This window comes from Patella vulgata, chromosome 5 (assembly GCF_932274485.2).
Source record: "Patella vulgata chromosome 5, xgPatVulg1.2, whole genome shotgun sequence".
Classification (NCBI taxonomy): Eukaryota; Metazoa; Mollusca; class Gastropoda; family Patellidae; genus Patella; species Patella vulgata.
In genome coordinates this window covers 34,162,138-34,179,692 of record NC_065883.2, presented here as the reverse complement: position 1 = coordinate 34,179,692, position 17,555 = coordinate 34,162,138, and the positions used below count along the sequence as shown (strand labels likewise).

Below are 17,555 nucleotides of genomic sequence, written 5' to 3'. Positions count from 1 at the left end.
TCGTCAAAATCGGATAAGAATTGTGACCTGTAGAGTGTCCACAAACAAATTGTGGACGGACTGACGTCCGGACGGACAGGGGCGACGACAATATACGTCCACATGAAAATGTGGGCGTATAATGAAAAATTATAACAGTAGACCCCTGTCATACAACTTTATTAAACAAAATACTATTTTGGCGATAACAAGATCATAATTTGTTTAATTTAACATCAGATATTTTGATTACAATAACAAAAACTTTCAATGGGAAATAAGAATATAAATCAAAATCTCTTATTTTCTAAATTTATATAATTGATTAAGAAATAATATAATCTATTTCAACTGATGAACTATCAGTTGACCCATATTCATCAATATTTTAAAATATATAAATATATGGGTATACAGATAAAAAAATTTTTTTTAATGTGGTTGAGTTCATTGGTTAATCATTAATTAAGAATTAATTTAAGATTGTACTTCCACTTTTTAAATCTAACGATGAAAAATATTTTGATCCATTTAAAGAATCTAAAAAGTTTCGTCAATACGAGGAAGAGCATAAGAATCGCGAACGGTTTCGAATTAAGTTTTCTATAATCTACCCAGAATCGTGGTGTCAAAATTATTTTGAAATTTCCGACATACCAATCAGGTCCGTAGCTAGCCCAAAAATGTTGGGAGTGCAAGAGATTCTGCGGGCGCCAATGGGGCTTGTGGGGGCGTCGATGTGTAACTACACTTGACGGTCCATGGTTAACGGCACCGTGGATGCACCGCCCTTCGGAGAAAATGTTGGAAAATAGACTTTGCACCCGAGGTAAGGAACTATGAAAAATACGGAAAATCTCAAGTCATAAGAGCAGATATAAGAGTGTCGCTTAAAGAATTATGTAAAACTATATTTGACGTATCAAAATTACAATTCGGACGTTTAAAGTTCAATCTGCACCTGATTTTGCCTATTTTGAAAACAGATAAAAAAATGTGTATTATCAATATTATTGTTTGATATGATATCAAGTAAGCAAACGTCCTATATCACGTGCTTTATCATACTTATATCACGGGGTAAATTAACCTGTATAAATACACTTAATCTTTACTACCCTAGACACTTTTAGATACAGTCACCATACAAGGTAAGTTCTCCTTTAAACTATATTCTATGAATTGTTTAGTTCTTACTTTCTAGAATGAAATTTCCCTTTTCTATTATATGTTGAAGGTTTACATAAAGCCGTGGTTCTAATTTTATGCAGCGAATATCAAAATACTCTTAATTCAGTTAACATAAACATGCCGGGATGGAGAAATATTCTCAAGGCATATACTAATGATAGTCAAAACAGTGAGAATAAATCAGTAACTCTATGAAACAGATAGGTTTTATTGACCATTGCTATTTAAAACGAATGGTGGCTATAATTATTATTGTTATAAATTAAAAAGTATGAGATAAAATAGTTTGAAATAATTTTCTTATTATATTTTAGATGCTGAGATTTGTATTATTAGCTGTATTGTGTTCAGCCTGTTTGGCTATTAACAGTGAATTAGATGGAGATTGGGTAGCATATAAAAAACAATACAGTAAAATCTATAATCCTCTCTCAGACAATCTCAGGTAAATGATTTAATGTCATACCAAAAAATAGACGAATTCATTTCTGAGAGCTCTGGATGCTTACAAATCATAGATTGGCACGCACTAGAATTAAAAAACTACCACACGCCGTATCTTTAACAGCTATATCAAGACGAAAACAAAACCAGAATCTCGTAATATAGTCCAAATGGTCTGACCGTTCCATGACCGCTAATGGCAATTTTCAAGAGTTGTTACATGTTAAATCACAAAAATAAGATCTCATATCTGGGAGATATAAAGATCCTGATAAAATTTGAATAGTATTAACATTCTATGTAATTTTTAAAAGGGTACAACTGGTTGACTTTAATCGATAAATTTGATGCATGATGCAGCGCAATTTAATCGATTGAAGTCAACCAGTTGTACCCTTTTAAAAATTACATAGAATGTTAATACTATTCAAATTTTATCAGGATCTTTATATCTCCCAGATATGAGATCTTATTTTTGTGATTTAACATGTAACAACTCTTGAAAATTGCCATTAGCGGTCATGGAACGGTCAGACCATTTGGACTATATTACGAGATTCTGATAAAATTTGAATAGTATTAACATTCTATGTAATTTTTAAAAGGGTACAACTGGTTGACTTCAATCGATTAAATTGCGCTGCATCATGCATCAAATTTATCGATTAATTTACATAGAATGTAAACAGATTATTATCAGCTTAAAACTTTTCTCTTTTTATCTATATTCAGGTGATAGATAGTATATACCCAACTATCAGTAATAGAATAATAATAATATTCTTATAATAGTTTCCATTAATAGTGTCATATTTTATGATAACCTGATTAACTTGAAAATTTTAATTTATGCAATACTAATGACCGATTTTAAAAGTTATCTTCTGATAACCTGATTATTTTAATAAGTGTGACGTATTATAACTTACATGTCTATTTATAATTCACCTTTATTTCATTTTGACGTCATCATCGGAGACGCTATATTAGATATTATAATATAATTATGTTTATATGGTCGATTTTTTAAAATCAAAATTCTAATCTTGCTTGCTATATTAGTTATGTCACAAGAATGGGGTAGATTTAATATTTACTCCTCGAATACAGCCATATTTAAGATACACGTATTTCATATTTCACCAATGCGCTTTTTTTGATATGATATTTCAGGAGAATAGTATGGGAATCCAATCTAGAAATTATTGAACGTCACAACAAAGAAGCTGATAATGGATTAAAATCTTACCGTCTTGGTATGAACCAATATGGTGACATGGTAAGCACCCAGTTTCATATTTAGTTTGAAAAAACTAATTCGATAACAAACTAATGGACAATTATTGCTACTCACTGCGTGATATTTTGCAAATTACTAAGTTACTTTTAAAGACAGTCAACAATTCTTATAAATATACACCCATCTATTTTCTCCATGTAATAGGAAATTACCCCTAATATATCATAAATGTTTCTTTTGTAATGCTCAATTCACTATATTGGTTTTTTTTACATTCCACCTCAGTGATAATTAACTATTCCGTTTTTATTTCAGACTAACGCTGAGTTCGTTGCGATCATGAACGGTTATCGATCTAGCGAACACAAACCATCAGGACTGACCTTTGTCAGTGAAACCCCAGTAAATGAACTGCCAAAAGAAGTCGACTGGAGAAAGAAGGGTTACGTCACTGAAATCAAAAATCAGGTATTGAATAATGATTTTATAAAATAATTATGTGATTGAATTTAACCAAAGTTTAATTCAAGGACCAAACCTGGATGACAATATTTCAGTAGGCTTCTTAATATTTATTAAGTGGTATAGGTATATTAATCAACATACCATCTGATGCTGCGTTCGGGTATTTACGGTAATTAGGTGTTCTGGGCTTGAAAGTATTGCTCAAATCACATTACAGGTCATATAAAACTCTGAGTGTTGAAGAACATTTTGGCAAGTAGAAGAAATTCAATCAAAATCCTTCCTATTGTGTTTTTACGTAGCTAACCATCTTTTTTACAGGGTCAATGTGGTTCATGCTGGTCTTTCTCTGCCACTGGTTCTCTAGAGGGACAACACTTCAAGAAAACTGGAAAACTTGTATCTTTATCAGAACAAAATATTATGGATTGCTCAAGAAGAGAGGGTAAAAAGCTTCTATTACTATTTGAAAAGTGACCCCACGCTACAACAAGACCACACACTACAACACGAACTCGCAGGAAACAAAATTCAAAAGCTCAATATAATCTAACTTTTAAAAGACAATCGTCCAGGCAATACTGTTCCAAATAGAGAAGAGATTGGGGCCCTATGTAGAATTATATTTCTGTCATTACATAATATTCTAAGTGAAAAACTAATATACTGAATAGATTCTATAATTTCGATCAATGATAATATAGTTCTAAGTTCAGTTAAAGTTTTAAATCACTGTACAGTAATAATTTGTTTGTATAGTTCAGATCATAATATAGGCATGTGTTCAATTATAAATTCTAATCTTAGAGTAACAATTCTTTTCTCCAGAATGAATCATAAAATTAGTACAGTTTACCAATGCTGTCACACTATATTTTACCTGTCAGCATCTTACCATGCTATCAAATGTCTATATACATCGATCCCATGTTCAGTCGAAAAATATATTGGATGTTTGTTATAAACCATTCAAATTTGAATCTGACTATAACCGGCCTTGGGCCATTTTTTTTAAAAATCAGATGAAGCTTCTTTACCTTTTCATTGTTTTATTGTTTGCTTACATGCCCCCTCCGTCATCTTTAAATTTTTAGGGTTGAAATTTGTTAATGCCGTACCGGTACTATTTCTTATCGTATTTTGGAGTTTAATCCTTGATAAGACCAATTGTAGTACAGTTACCTTTAAATCCTATAATGTTCTCTGAGTTCAGGTAACATGGGATGTGAGGGAGGTTTGATGGATCAAGCTTTCAAATATATCAAGAAGAACCATGGTGTTGATACAGAAGCATCTTACCCATACAGAGCTAGAGTAAGTTTAATGAATTAATACAGGGCTATGTAGGAACTACTGCTTTGCCACGAACGGGTCAGTTACAAAGGCGTGTGCTGCTGGCTAAGCCCACGCAGTGCTATTTTGTCTTTTTTTGTGTATTTACGGATAGTACTTAAGAGTTGTAGATTATTGAATGGAAAAGGATATTATGTGTTTTGCCATAAACTTATATACCTCCCTCCCCCCACAAGAAATTATATACTAACGTAGCAATCCAAATTAGTTTCAAACATTAATACAAACTATGGTACAAAGTATGATATAAAGTTTTTATCATTTTCTTTGTTTATAGGACGAGAAATGTCATTTCAAACGCGCTGATGTTGGTGCTAACCTGACATCCCATGTTGATGTTAAAAAGGATAATGAAGATGATCTCCAGAAAGCTGTAGCAGAAGCTGGTCCCGTTTCGGTTGCTATTGATGCTAGTCACAACTCTTTCCAACTCTACAAATCTGGTGTGTATGATGAGAAACAGTGCAGTTCTGTCAATTTAGATCATGGTGTTTTGGCTGTAGGATATGGTGCCCGGGAAGGCAAAGATTACTGGCTTGTCAAAAACAGGTATAAACACATTAAATACTGACCACCTGACTTTCAATCCAAGATATATTAAGCGAACCTTGCCAAGAGTAGGCTTACAATTATTTTGGACGAACATGAATGTTTGGTTGAACACAGAAACAGAATGACAGAGGAGTTGACCACTGACACAGGATAACAGTGGAGTTGAAAACATGTGTTTTAATTGTAACTTCAGATCAAAAATAAACAAAGCACTCCCGTTAGCGAAATATGTCGTGAAGCAACATGGGAGATCGATTCTCGGGTGTCATAAAATAGATTTCATATGAAAACACCCAACCATGCACAATTCGCTTAAACATACATTATGCAAGAGCTAAATCTGCCTATTGCAAGTCTTTATTTAGGCTTCAGGTGTTATAGAAATTATTAGTTAGACCTTTATTTCCACGACAAGCTTAAAATCAACTCTGTATAGACCCACGGATGGCTTGGATACGGTTTGGATTTAAACAGCCTCGTCCATTTAAAATTAAATCAATAAATGGCGGACCAAGCTAACGTTTACCGTTACTCGCTGATGTCACAACCGGAAACTGGTGATGAAAAGCCTGTCAAGCGAGGCTACCATAGCTATTGAGCATGTTACTTGATAATCAGGAATATGTGGGTGGAGTTATCGTTTGTCAATCAAACGATCGCCAATTCTCATAGACGGTGAAGACAGAATTGATGCCTATTTCTAGTCCAAACTTCTAACAGTGATAATTCCGTTCAGAACAAAGTAATTTGACTGAAATTTTCAACATTTTCGTTTTTTATCATCTGTTTTTGAATTATTATAGCAAGAATGGCCAACTATTTATAAAACTCTTAACTAATGTATCTTTAACTATATGTAAATTAATCTCATTTATTACAGTTGGGGTGAAAGTTGGGGTATGTCAGGTTACATCATGATGTCAAGGAACAAGAAGAACCAATGTGGTATCGCCACCAGTGCTAGCTACCCACTTGTTTAGATATCAGACCTGGAAGAAAATATGTAAAATATTAGAAATAAATTATTTTTTTTTAATCGTCGATTTTTCTGTTGTAAAGCATTTATTTTCAATCCACTGACATGCCCTAATTGTGAATCAAACTGAAATGAAATGAACTGGGGTTTAACGTCCCACTGTTCTGCTGCTATACTGGGCTAATGAAGACGGGCATACGCCATACAGTGTGCTATAAGGGAAATTTTGCCCGGGCAGCTGCACTATCGCCTACTCTTTTATCGAATTACCTTCCCCAATCTCATGGATCAAAATGGCATGATACAGAGGTTTGGCTCCAGTGTTAAAACCATGATATACTGAAACTGAAATGGGGTTTAACGTCGTACTTGTTTATACCGAACAGGTTTATGAAAATGGATTTCTGGTATAAAACGACTGGAAAATTGGTCTGTTAGGCACATGCATTTAAATAGAACCGATCAATAGTAATTGCACATTTTTGACTTTTCACCAATGACTAAAATATATCCAGGACTGAATTCCTTGTGTGGGCCGAGGAAAAAATCTAAGCCCGTTTCCGCCCTATTAAATGGTAACGTGTGGGGGGCTGATAAGGAACAGTTGTGTAGTCCCGCGTAGGAATTAATAGTAGACGCGATGTTGGTGGAAAAATTCGCGAAAAAGATTCCCCCTCAAACTTCATTATTACCACAGATAGATAATAAGTCCATAGTAAAATGACGCTAAACCCGATTCTTTTCTACTTGTTTCGGGGTACAGCACTAAGAGATTTTACTTCATTATTTTTCAACCAATTTCAATGCGGTTTGTACCAGTTTGGTAGTAGTTCTTAATTCAAAATATGGTATCTACGACGCATGCGTATAACCTCCTTTAAAATTGAAAACAGTGAAAACATTTGAAGATAACTTTTTTATTTTTCAAGATATCGACTTGACACTTTCAAAATCCGTTACAATTGGGTAAACGTAACTAATAATAACAACAAAAGATGGCTGATTATCTTCCTTTTAAAAGATATTCAATTTCATTAATTTTATATTACATGTATTTAACACAATTTCGTTCCTGGAGTTTTACGTCCACTTCCACCAAGGGTGATATCGTAGACAATAACTCAATTTGTTGTTGTTGTTTATTACAGATTTAACGTCCAATACAATAAATATTATGATATAATGGACAGGTTGATTTAATTAGATTTACACTTAAAGGGTCGAAAATCGGTAAATTAAACGCAAAATTAAAAAAAAAGTCCTTGTAAATCAAAAAGTCACCTTAAAACAAACTTATAAAATCGTTGTCGTGAGAGAGAGGGCGGGTCACCATTGTCATAACAATCTGATTAAAATACAGATCTATACTTAGTTAGTTGTATTTTACGTCCGCTTCCACCGAGGTGATATCGCAGACAAGATAGATCTATATTTCGTTTCCCTTTTTTATACTTTCGATGGCCTACACTACAGGAAGATCTGACCAGTTGTACTGGGAGGTCGCGTCAGGGGTCGTACGAGCGGCGTTTGACCATATGACGTCAGACATTGATCAATCAATCAGCGTTGACGTTTCTAGTGGTTTACCCATAGTTTCGTGCATTGAAGGCCAAGATGTCGCCGTAACAGATGGTTTCATTGGCTAATCCCACACGCCATCCAGAACGCATGTTATATAACAACTTTTCCAGATCCTAGTGTAGTGTAGTATAGAAATTTTGAACTATAAAAAAACGAAACGAAATAGGATCTGTGTTTTAATCAGATTGTTTGTCATAACAAAATCAAGTTAAAACGGGAGATCAAGCTGACTGATGTTTGGCGTCATCAGTGTGGATAGAAAAAAACCCGTGGGGAAAAAGAATCCGTTTGCTTTATGTGGAAAAGCGAAATGCTGGCAGTAAAAACCTTATAGCTGGATTATTTACATTACATAAAAACTGTTCGTCCAAAAAGTTCCACATAGTTAAAAGTTCTTTAATGCGGTTCACAAATTCAGCGTTTAAGAGTTATAGACATTCCATTCGTTTTTTTTTTGTGCGTATGACTCTCCCCAGATAAGAAAAGAAAAAGAAGAAACATCAGCAACACAGAACACAACACTTAAAACAATTTGTCTTTGGTAATTTTTTATAGTAATCTTATAGTCGCTATCATCCAGACAAATATTCTATGAGAATAACAGGGGTTAGTGCTAAATGATAAGACCAGCTCAATTTTTCGTCAAAAGCTCCTTTCACCCGAAATATACGTTCTCTGGCATCATAAAATCTCAGATTCTCCGTTTCCATAGGATATGTACTAGGGTGTTTCATATTTGAACTTTTTTTTCGCGATTGAACTCTACCATGTGCCATGCGTTTCCAATTGGGTCCAAACTCATCACCAGCGAATATTATAATTTTCCTACCAAAAATGGCGGGCCGCCGCCATTTTGAATTTTTCACCAAAAATGACTCGATGTGAAGTTTTTGAAAAAGTCGGAAAAAATACTTCCCGTTACAGTAGAAAGATAAAACGTGGCACAATGCATCGAAAAGGCACAGAGATGTTCTGCGATTTATTTCAGAATTTAAGCATCAAAATTCAGGAGTTTTGCATTTTGGCATTTTTTAGAAAAAAAATCTTTTTCTGTAGAATTTGTTAAGACAATGATGATTAAACTCCACCAAAGTGTCATAAACAAACATATCTACACAAGTGGAGATTAATAAAGAACTAAATTAGTTATACGGGTTGTCCTCGATGAATATTTGATCATACAAGAGAGACAGAAACCATTCAAAAAGTCACAAAAGTCATTTAATAATCCAGACGAGCCAAAGTGTGTTTCATATAGTCAGGAAATTTGGTGTGATGCATTTCGACTGGCTGTAGTAAGGCCTGTAACTGTTCTTCATCGCCAGTCTTGTCAATGAAGTCTTGAATCGTCTTGATTCCCCGTTCTGGATCATTTTTCACAGGAGTGTTTTCCACAAAGCTTAGAAATTTTCTAAATTCAAAAAATTTTCCTATTCGCTACATGGTACCTGCATCTATTCCTGTGATTCGGTGAGGCCAAGAGGATTAAAGACAAGCCATGAGTCGTTAGATATAAGCTCAGTACAATCTGTTTATTGTCTATTTCTTGAATTTTGGCTCTTCCTGGTTTGAGCTGAGGTCTAGGTGTTAAAAACAGTTTTATAGCCATGGGTTCGCAGACTTTACCAGACAGTCCTTTGTCACATAAGCAAAAAACTACAAGTTTTCAACACCTAGGCCTCAGCTCAATCCAGGATAACCCAAAATTCAAGAAATAGACAATGAAACAGATTTTTCTGAGCTTATATCTAACGTCTCATGACTTGTTTTAATCCTCTTTAATTCTGTCTCTCTTGTATGATCAAATATTCATCGAGGACAACCCGTATAACTAATTTAGTTCCTTTTTTATCTCCATTTGTGTAGATAAATTAGTTTATGACGTTTTGGTGGAGTTTAATCACCGTGGTCTTAACAAATTCTACAGAAAAAGACTTTTTTCTAAAAAAATGCCAAATGGCAACTCTCCTAAATTTTTATGCTAAAATTCTGAAATATATTGCAGATCATCTTTGTGCCTTTTCGATGCATTGTGCCAAGTTTTATCTTTCTACCGTAACGGGAAGTATTTTTCTGACTTTTTCAAAAATTTCATATTTGTCGAAAAATTCAAAATGGCGGCTGCCCGCCATTTTTGGTGGGAAAATTATGATATTCTCTGGTGATGAGTTTGGACCCAATTGGAAACGTATGGTAGAGTTCAATCGCGAAAAAAAGTTCAAATATGAAACACCCTATTGTTCGTCTACCGACATGTCAGTTTTAATTACATTTACTTTTATCTTTTTATCTGATTTTCCTCAAATATTACAAAATGTGTACATTAAAGGCAGTCACTAGTTAGGATCCCTTACTACGTGCAGTAACTGGCCTGTCAGTACTGTACGACGATATACGTATATTTATGTTCCGGTATATTTAAGAATTGAAGAATCATTCGAAGTCTGTTATATCCGAAGAGAGAATTTACACCTCTAAAGTTGGCGGAGAAGTTTTGTGTGGCAATACCCCGACCTCTCTACAAGTCATAGCGAGTATACCACGCCAGCCCAAAACGACAACTTCACAATGGAACAGGTTTTAATCCCTGAAAAATTGGCTGAGATTTTTAAAATCATGGACATTGAAACAGTGGCCAACCAATGGAGAATAGAAAGCAGAGGAAATAATTTTAGCGTTGTGCTAACATGGAGTGGTTTCTATTCTTCGGTGCCACAAAAGAGGAAATCAGCCAGTAAACTCAAGCGAGATTGGTACAGAAGTCAGAGTTACAAAGAAAAACAGCAGACTCAACTACCAAACGTAAGTACTATTACACATAAAGAGGAAAAACTGCCCGGAGAGCACCCTCTTCCTGATATCCCCACAAAGAAATCGAAGTCGAGGTTATGCCACACAAAAGCAGTGCGTGTTTTTAACAAGACCACCCAAACAGTAGCTGTTACCAAAGACCCGATTTCTCAAACAGAATCTTCGATGAACGATGGCATGGACGGCGAAGATATCGACATTTTAGGGTTGCCACTTCTGAAACGCGACGACACCTTCGTGGCGCTGATGGGGGAGCACAAGAGTATTATGCCAAACCTTAAAGTTCCAGTGGAACCTACACCCTTTGCTCGGATTGAAAACATTCTACGACAGCGATATTTGGGCAATTCGGATGACCATGAATACCCAATACAAACCGAACGAGGGACATACTGGGAATGTGCAAGTGCAAAAACTGTAAGACAACAATGTGGAGATTTTAATCTAAGAGCCGTGCCCGTGGAAAGCTATAATAGTTATGAATGGGAATCTAACTGGAAATGGAGATCTAAATTTCCTGGCTGTAGACAGTACTATTAGTGTTTGCTTCTTGAATTATACTACTGTTGCCCGTTTGTGTATTTTGTTAATCCTTGATTGGGACTTCCAACTTAATGAACTCAATATTTAATGTCATCTTTTTATTTACCTGATTCCATGATTCAACGATGTAATGTATCATTTCGTTCATGTCGTGTATTAAGATGAAGGGACTCGTCTTTTCTAAAACAGAGGAAATTGTAATAGTGTGATAATCTTAGCTACAGTCAGTATTCGTGTTCGGCTCAAATTGTTTCTCTCTTGCTCGATTGTTTAACTTTACGAATTCAATATTTAATATTATTGTGTTTTTCATCATTCAACAAATAATATATCATTTCTTTCGTATCGTTAATTAAGACGCAGGGACGCGTCTTTTCTAAACCACAGGAAATTATAATGGTGTGATAATCTGCTATCGCTAATATAATTAATGCTTCTTAAATTAACCACTTTAAGGTCAACTTCCTAGTAAGTCGTTAACATGTCACCACTTTTCAAGCCGTCATTGGTAACGACGTTAATCCCATCTATTGTTTTTGTTGATTTATTATATTGTTTAATCTTTCATGCATTGTTCATCTATCGACATGTCAGTTTTAATTATATTTACTTTTATCTTTTTATCTGATTTTCCTTAAATATTACAAAATTTGTACATTGAAGGTAGTCACTAGTTAGGATCCCTTACTAAGTGCAGTAACTGGCCTGTCAGTACTGTATGACGATATACGTATATTTATGTTCAGGTATATTAAAGAATTGAAGAATCATTCGAAGTCTGTTATATCCGAAGAGAGAATTTACACCTCTAAAATAATCTGATGGGGTCACCCGACAACCACTGGTCCAGTTGACATGGAATGACCCAGTTGGTATTTTCGTTTGAATAAGTTGTTTGGGATAATATTGAAATAATGAAAATTACTGAAAGTTGGAGGATATTTTATTATGCTATTTGAAAATTGAAAAATTCCAATAAAAAAAATATTAAAAAATATCAAAATAATAAAAATGTCAAAAAATATCTAAATAATAAAAATATCAAAAATATCTAAATAATGAAAGTATAAAACCAAAGATTCTCAAGTTCTAAAAAAAGGTATTACGCTACTGGCGTAGATAAATTAATTTCGTGGTAAACTCCATGAGCTAACACCAGATTTTTGCTGTTCTCTAAATTCTGAGATATAACCTAATGGCGTTTTGCTACTAGATAAGTAATGATCTAACCAACAATACACGTATTCTTTCTCCTCTTGCGTTAACTTGTCCACGATTGGATACGGTGGCCGACCACCATCCTCGTTGTTATCTAAAGGTAAACCATGGTACTGCATCAAGAAACGTGACGTTCTTTCTCTTCCCTTATGAGCTTGGAAATAAACAGCCTTTGGTTGAAAAACGTAGCCAAAAACAGCTACTCTACTTGGAAAATTGGAGTCTGTCCCATTATATTTGGCTAATTCTTCTACTGTTATTTGAGGTAGGTCGTCCGGTTCAGGCAGTGAAGATCTTGTTTGTAATATTTCACTTGATGGAATATAGGTCTTTATCTGAAAGAGGCAACAACATCCTCAAATTGGTATTTCATTGTAAAAATAATTATGGATGTTTGACAACTGTAATCCAAATTGTATGTCCATCGCACTAAGCGCCCTTTCCACACAGAAATCGAATATAACCCGAAACAAATTAATATTGCAATGACAGGCAGATTTTTGCATCAAATATTTGTTTTCTTAGGCTTCTCAAATGAATATGCTTTTCAAGAAGTTCGCTTTGGGGCTAAGTCACCTTGAAGTTAAATTGAATGTCTTTCACCATAAAATTACGGAACAAAAATGAAGTGAAGGTAAAATTTACCTTAATTGTTGCAGTTAAAGCAACAATAAGTATGTGCAAGCCAGAATAATTAATTTGATGTGATTAGTCAGCCTTTTAATCACCCTAATTGTTCAATATAGAAATTGTAACAGTTTAAGCTCGGGTACTGGCAATATTCTTTAATAATAAACAAAGATTATTTTGTTAGCCAACTAATTTCAGAAGTAGTTTTTTCAAAGGTTGTATTTGAGAAATGTGGAGGTTTGTTAGATTAAATAAGTTTGTAGATGGGCATAATATAGTGTGTTATAATTCGATGCAATCACTAGACCTGGGTGGTTTTTAAAATTATTGACAATATTGTTACTTTAACCGAATGCGGAGTGAAATGCAACGAAAACATAACCCATACAGAATCTTATGCAACGACATTAACGATCTTTATTTAAGGTATTATGATAACAGTAGTTAGGGAGCCTGTTCAGCCATTTTTTTTGCGCGTGCGTGGGCGCATGCGCGTGCATGGATGTGCGTGCACGTGACCTTGCACGTGCATGACCCCGTGACCTTGCAGGTGCGTGACCTTGCACTGAATGACCCCGTGACCTAGTTCGTCATGAACTTGCACTGAGTGACCCGTTGCACGTGCAGTGACCTAGTTTGAGAAAGAGAGGGCGCGCGGGAAGAGAGAGAGAGAGAGAGAGAGAGAGCAGAAGAAGGAAGAAGAAGAAGAGAGCAGAAGGGAGAAGAAGGGGAGAGGAGGGGAAGGAAGACCAAAAGAAGGGGAGACAACTCTTTTACATTGATTAAGTTGGCCCTGAAAAGGGCCGTTGGCCTCACTAGAACGTGAGGGTGCGACGCACTTTATGTCGGTTGCGTCTGATGGTCTCCACTAATTCGGGAGGGGGTCTTTTCCTAGCAGGTGTTTTTAATACCTCGTCAGGTAAGACAAAGATATCGTCAGGGGTAATCACGGCAAGAGTATTCCCTCTGAGATACAAGAGCGTATCTACGTTGAGGTTTTCCTCGAGGCGAATGATGGGAGCGCCGTCAGCCATTCTGATACTGAGAGAGGGATGGTCCGTCGTTTTATTACCGTTAGGACGAATCCATTTGACGGACGAGTCCATTCTTGGAGTGACGTCATAGGACGAATCCATTTGAGGGTATGGCGTCACAGACGAGTCCATGCATGGAGTGACGTCACAGCGCTTAGCATAACGTGATGCAACGTTATACATCGTAGGGTGTACGTTGGAGGCTAAATATAGACGTGATGTAACGTTATACAACGCATGTGCAACGTTATATCACGTGGGGTGTACGATATCGAACGTTTGATGACGTCACGGCATATGGGGGATAAAAGGGAGAGACGCGATAGGTTTGAACACTTTCATGCTATCACCGAACCGCGCAAGATGAGTTTTTCATTACGACCCGTCGATAGAAGATACAGTAGATTGTTCCGAACCGAATCGTTATGTGTGGACATAGACTTTTTGGAGGATTGGTCCCACGTTCCGACCATAGATGTACCACAGCAATTACACGACACCTTTGAGGCCATCATTGAGGAAATTCGCCGAACCTTGGACGCTAGAGAAAGTGACTACGTTAGAATAGCCATTAGTCACCCAGGGCTCAAATCACCTATTTGGTTACCGTTTCGTGAGCATCGTTTGTTAAAAGCCGAAGACCTTTTACAGAAAGTGGCTGCCGTATTACAGAGTAATGAAGAATTTCGACTGGATCAGCGCATGTCTATGAATATATGTCACGTGACCCTTCCGGATGGCAGAGGTAGCGGAACAAACGTGAAGAAGAGACACAGTGCTAATTTCGACGAGTATTTAAAGAAAAAGAAATGCCTCGTCACCATTAAAAATGCCGACGAATTATGTTTTCAGCGAGCTATTGTCGTCGCTCGTCACTATGCCAACAAACAGGACACGCCTGAATGGGAAAGAGAAAGGAAGAGATTAGTCAACAACACAGGACCCCGAACATGGCAGACGAAGAAAACGGAAGCTCTCATCGAGGCCGTGGGTGGAACCAGGGAAGCTTGCATGGGGATGGAAACGTGGGAACTGTATGCCAAGTATTTGGGCCAACAAGGATACCAACTCAACGTTTTCTCTCAAGTCATCTTTGGTAAGGCGATCTATCGCGGAACAAAACACGTCAACGGAACACCAAAACATCTGAACCTGTATTTACACAGCAGACATTATGACGTCATTACCTCCATGCCCGCCTTTGTGGAAAGGTCGTATTTTTGTGAGACCTGTCAGGTGGGATACTATAGTGCCGAGAAACATTTGTGTCACGTCATGTGTCAAGGTTGTAAGAAAGTGGGTCCACCCTGTCCACCCGATCCCAACACAAAGACGTGTTACCGATGTCATCGTGTGTTTATGAGCCGGCAGTGTTTCGACAACCATCTCGCCACCCGTTCCAGAGCCAAGTGCAGTGTATGTCACCGGTGGAAGAAATGCGAAAAATGTCAAAAGGAGTGGGACGTCATTAAAGCCAAGCGAAATTTGGAAGAACACCGATGCGGAGAATACCAGTGCTCCATCTGCCGAGAGTGTCACACGGCCGTAAAACAGTTTTGTTACATTCAACCGCTGAAATCACCCATCGACATGAATGAAGACAGAAAGACCCAAATCGACAAACAGCAGAAAGCAACGCTGACCCGCTTTGTCTTCTTTGACTTTGAATGCCAGCAAGATTCCGGTGAGCACATACCCAACTTATGTGTCCTGCAAACCTGTTGTCACTTTTGCCTCGATAATCAAGAACCCTGCGAGCACTGCGACATGTACTGGAATCACCAACGGGAAATTGTGTTTAAAGGTCAAGACACGCTGGACGATGTGGGAAAATGGTTTTTGCAACTCGCTGCTCACGGTACGGTGGTAGATGGTCGGAAACATGACAGTCACGAATCGAGTCCCGTGATCGCCGTGGCGCACAATTTCAAAGGTTACGACGGACTGCTGATTTTACAGACGCTGCACAAACATTCCGTGGCGCAACCCGAAGTAATTATGAACGGGGGTAAAGCGATGACGATCACTGTCGGTACGGTCAAATTCATCGATTCCCTCAACTTTTTACCGATGGCTTTACGGGACATGCCCAAGACTTTTGGCCTGCAAGAACTCAAGAAAGGTTACTTCCCTCACCACTTTAACAGACCGGAGAATGAAGATTACGTGGGCGCCTATCCCCCCGACACCGATTACGATCCAGATGGTATGAGTGTATCGGAACGAGAGAAGTTTCACGAGTGGTACGAACAACACAGTCACGACGTCTTTGATTTTCGTCAGGAAATTTTGGCTTACTGCCGCAGCGATGTAGATGTCTTGCGCCGATGTTGTGGTGTATTTCGCGAGATATTCCTCATGGACACGGGCATCGATCCCTTCGAAAAAAGCCTGACCCTGGCCTCTGCCTGCAGTCGCGTACTACGCACACACTACCTGAAGAAAGACACCCTCGTCGTCATTCCTCGAGCCCTGATGCAAGAACCGAAACCGGGTCAAGACTGGCATCGCTTCCAGCCTCGACAACAGTCCAACAAAGCCCTTCGATGGTTGGAATGGGAACAACATCGACAGACCATGGCCGCTTTCCGAAACCAGACCCCACTACCCAACATTCGACACGCCCGCAACGGTAGTGAATGCCGAGTCGGCCCTTACAGTTTGGATGGTATGGACACGACCACCGGTACAGTGTACGAATTTCACGGGTGTGCCTTTCACGGTTGTCCCAAATGTTTTCCGGGCCCCGTCCAAGACGTTCAACACAAACATCCCTACGACCCCTCTCGTAGTATGAGAGACTTGTACCAGAAGACCCAAGAACGTCACCGCCGACTCCAGGAACAGTACGGTATGCAGACCATCCGTGTCATGTGGGAGTGTGGGATGGAGGAAGAACGACGCCAAGATCCCGAGATGAACGAATTTCTGAGCGGATTGGAAGATCAGCAATGGCCGGCCCCCGAACCTTTGTTGCCCCGTAACGCTTTCTTCGGCGGGAGAACCAATGCCATTCAACTGATGGTCAACGAGTCGGCCGAAGACATGCGCTACATCGACGTGGTGTCTCTCTACCCCTACATTTGCAAGTACGGTACGTTTCCCATCAAGGAACCCACGATCGTCACACAACCCGACCAAGACCAGTGGCAGCAGTACGAAGGGTTGATTCAGTGTTCGGTTTTGCCGCCTCGTGGCCTGTACCACCCGGTGCATCCTTTTCGACGCAAACAGAAATTGGTGTTTGCCCTGTGTCGAAGCTGCGTCGACGAACACATGCAACAAGGAGAGATTGCCGAATACCAACCTTGTGATCACACCGAGGAACAGCGAGCCTGGGTGGGTACGTTTGTCACCCTAGAACTGAAGAAAGCGGTGGCCCTGGGATACCAAGTATTGAAAGTGTACGAAGTCTGGCACTGGAATGAATTCAGCACCTACGATCCCGAGGCCAAGACAGGAGGTTTATTTACTGGGTACATCAATCACTACCTAAAGAAGAAGATGGAAAGTAGCGGTTATCCCGACACTTGTCACA

At 38.0% G+C, this 17,555-nt stretch overlaps 1 protein-coding gene across 1 annotated transcript; it reads left to right on the top strand.

Annotated features, from left to right (window-relative positions):
* Positions 1 to 1,083: 1,083 nt before the first annotated feature.
* On the top strand, positions 1,084 to 6,260 carry LOC126821263 (procathepsin L). The gene is made up of 8 exons (XM_050549660.1): positions 1,084 to 1,130; positions 1,485 to 1,615; positions 2,788 to 2,893; positions 3,170 to 3,322; positions 3,641 to 3,764; positions 4,533 to 4,633; positions 4,950 to 5,221; positions 6,105 to 6,260. Exons 2-8 carry the CDS (start codon positions 1,485 to 1,487, stop codon positions 6,202 to 6,204), a joined length of 987 nt encoding a protein of 328 aa, XP_050405617.1. The 5' UTR covers positions 1,084 to 1,130; the 3' UTR covers positions 6,205 to 6,260.
* The last annotated feature ends 11,295 nt before the right edge of the window (positions 6,261 to 17,555 follow it).

Coding starts and splice junctions, on each gene's coding strand:
- LOC126821263 (XM_050549660.1), top strand. CDS start 1,485: ATGCTGAGATTTGTATTATTAGCTGTATTGTGTTCAGCCTGTTTGGCT. Junction 2,894..3,169: donor TGAACCAATATGGTGACATG/GTAAGCACCCAG, acceptor TTTTTATTTCAG/ACTAACGCTGAGTTCGTTGC. Junction 3,323..3,640: donor TCACTGAAATCAAAAATCAG/GTATTGAATAAT, acceptor TCTTTTTTACAG/GGTCAATGTGGTTCATGCTG.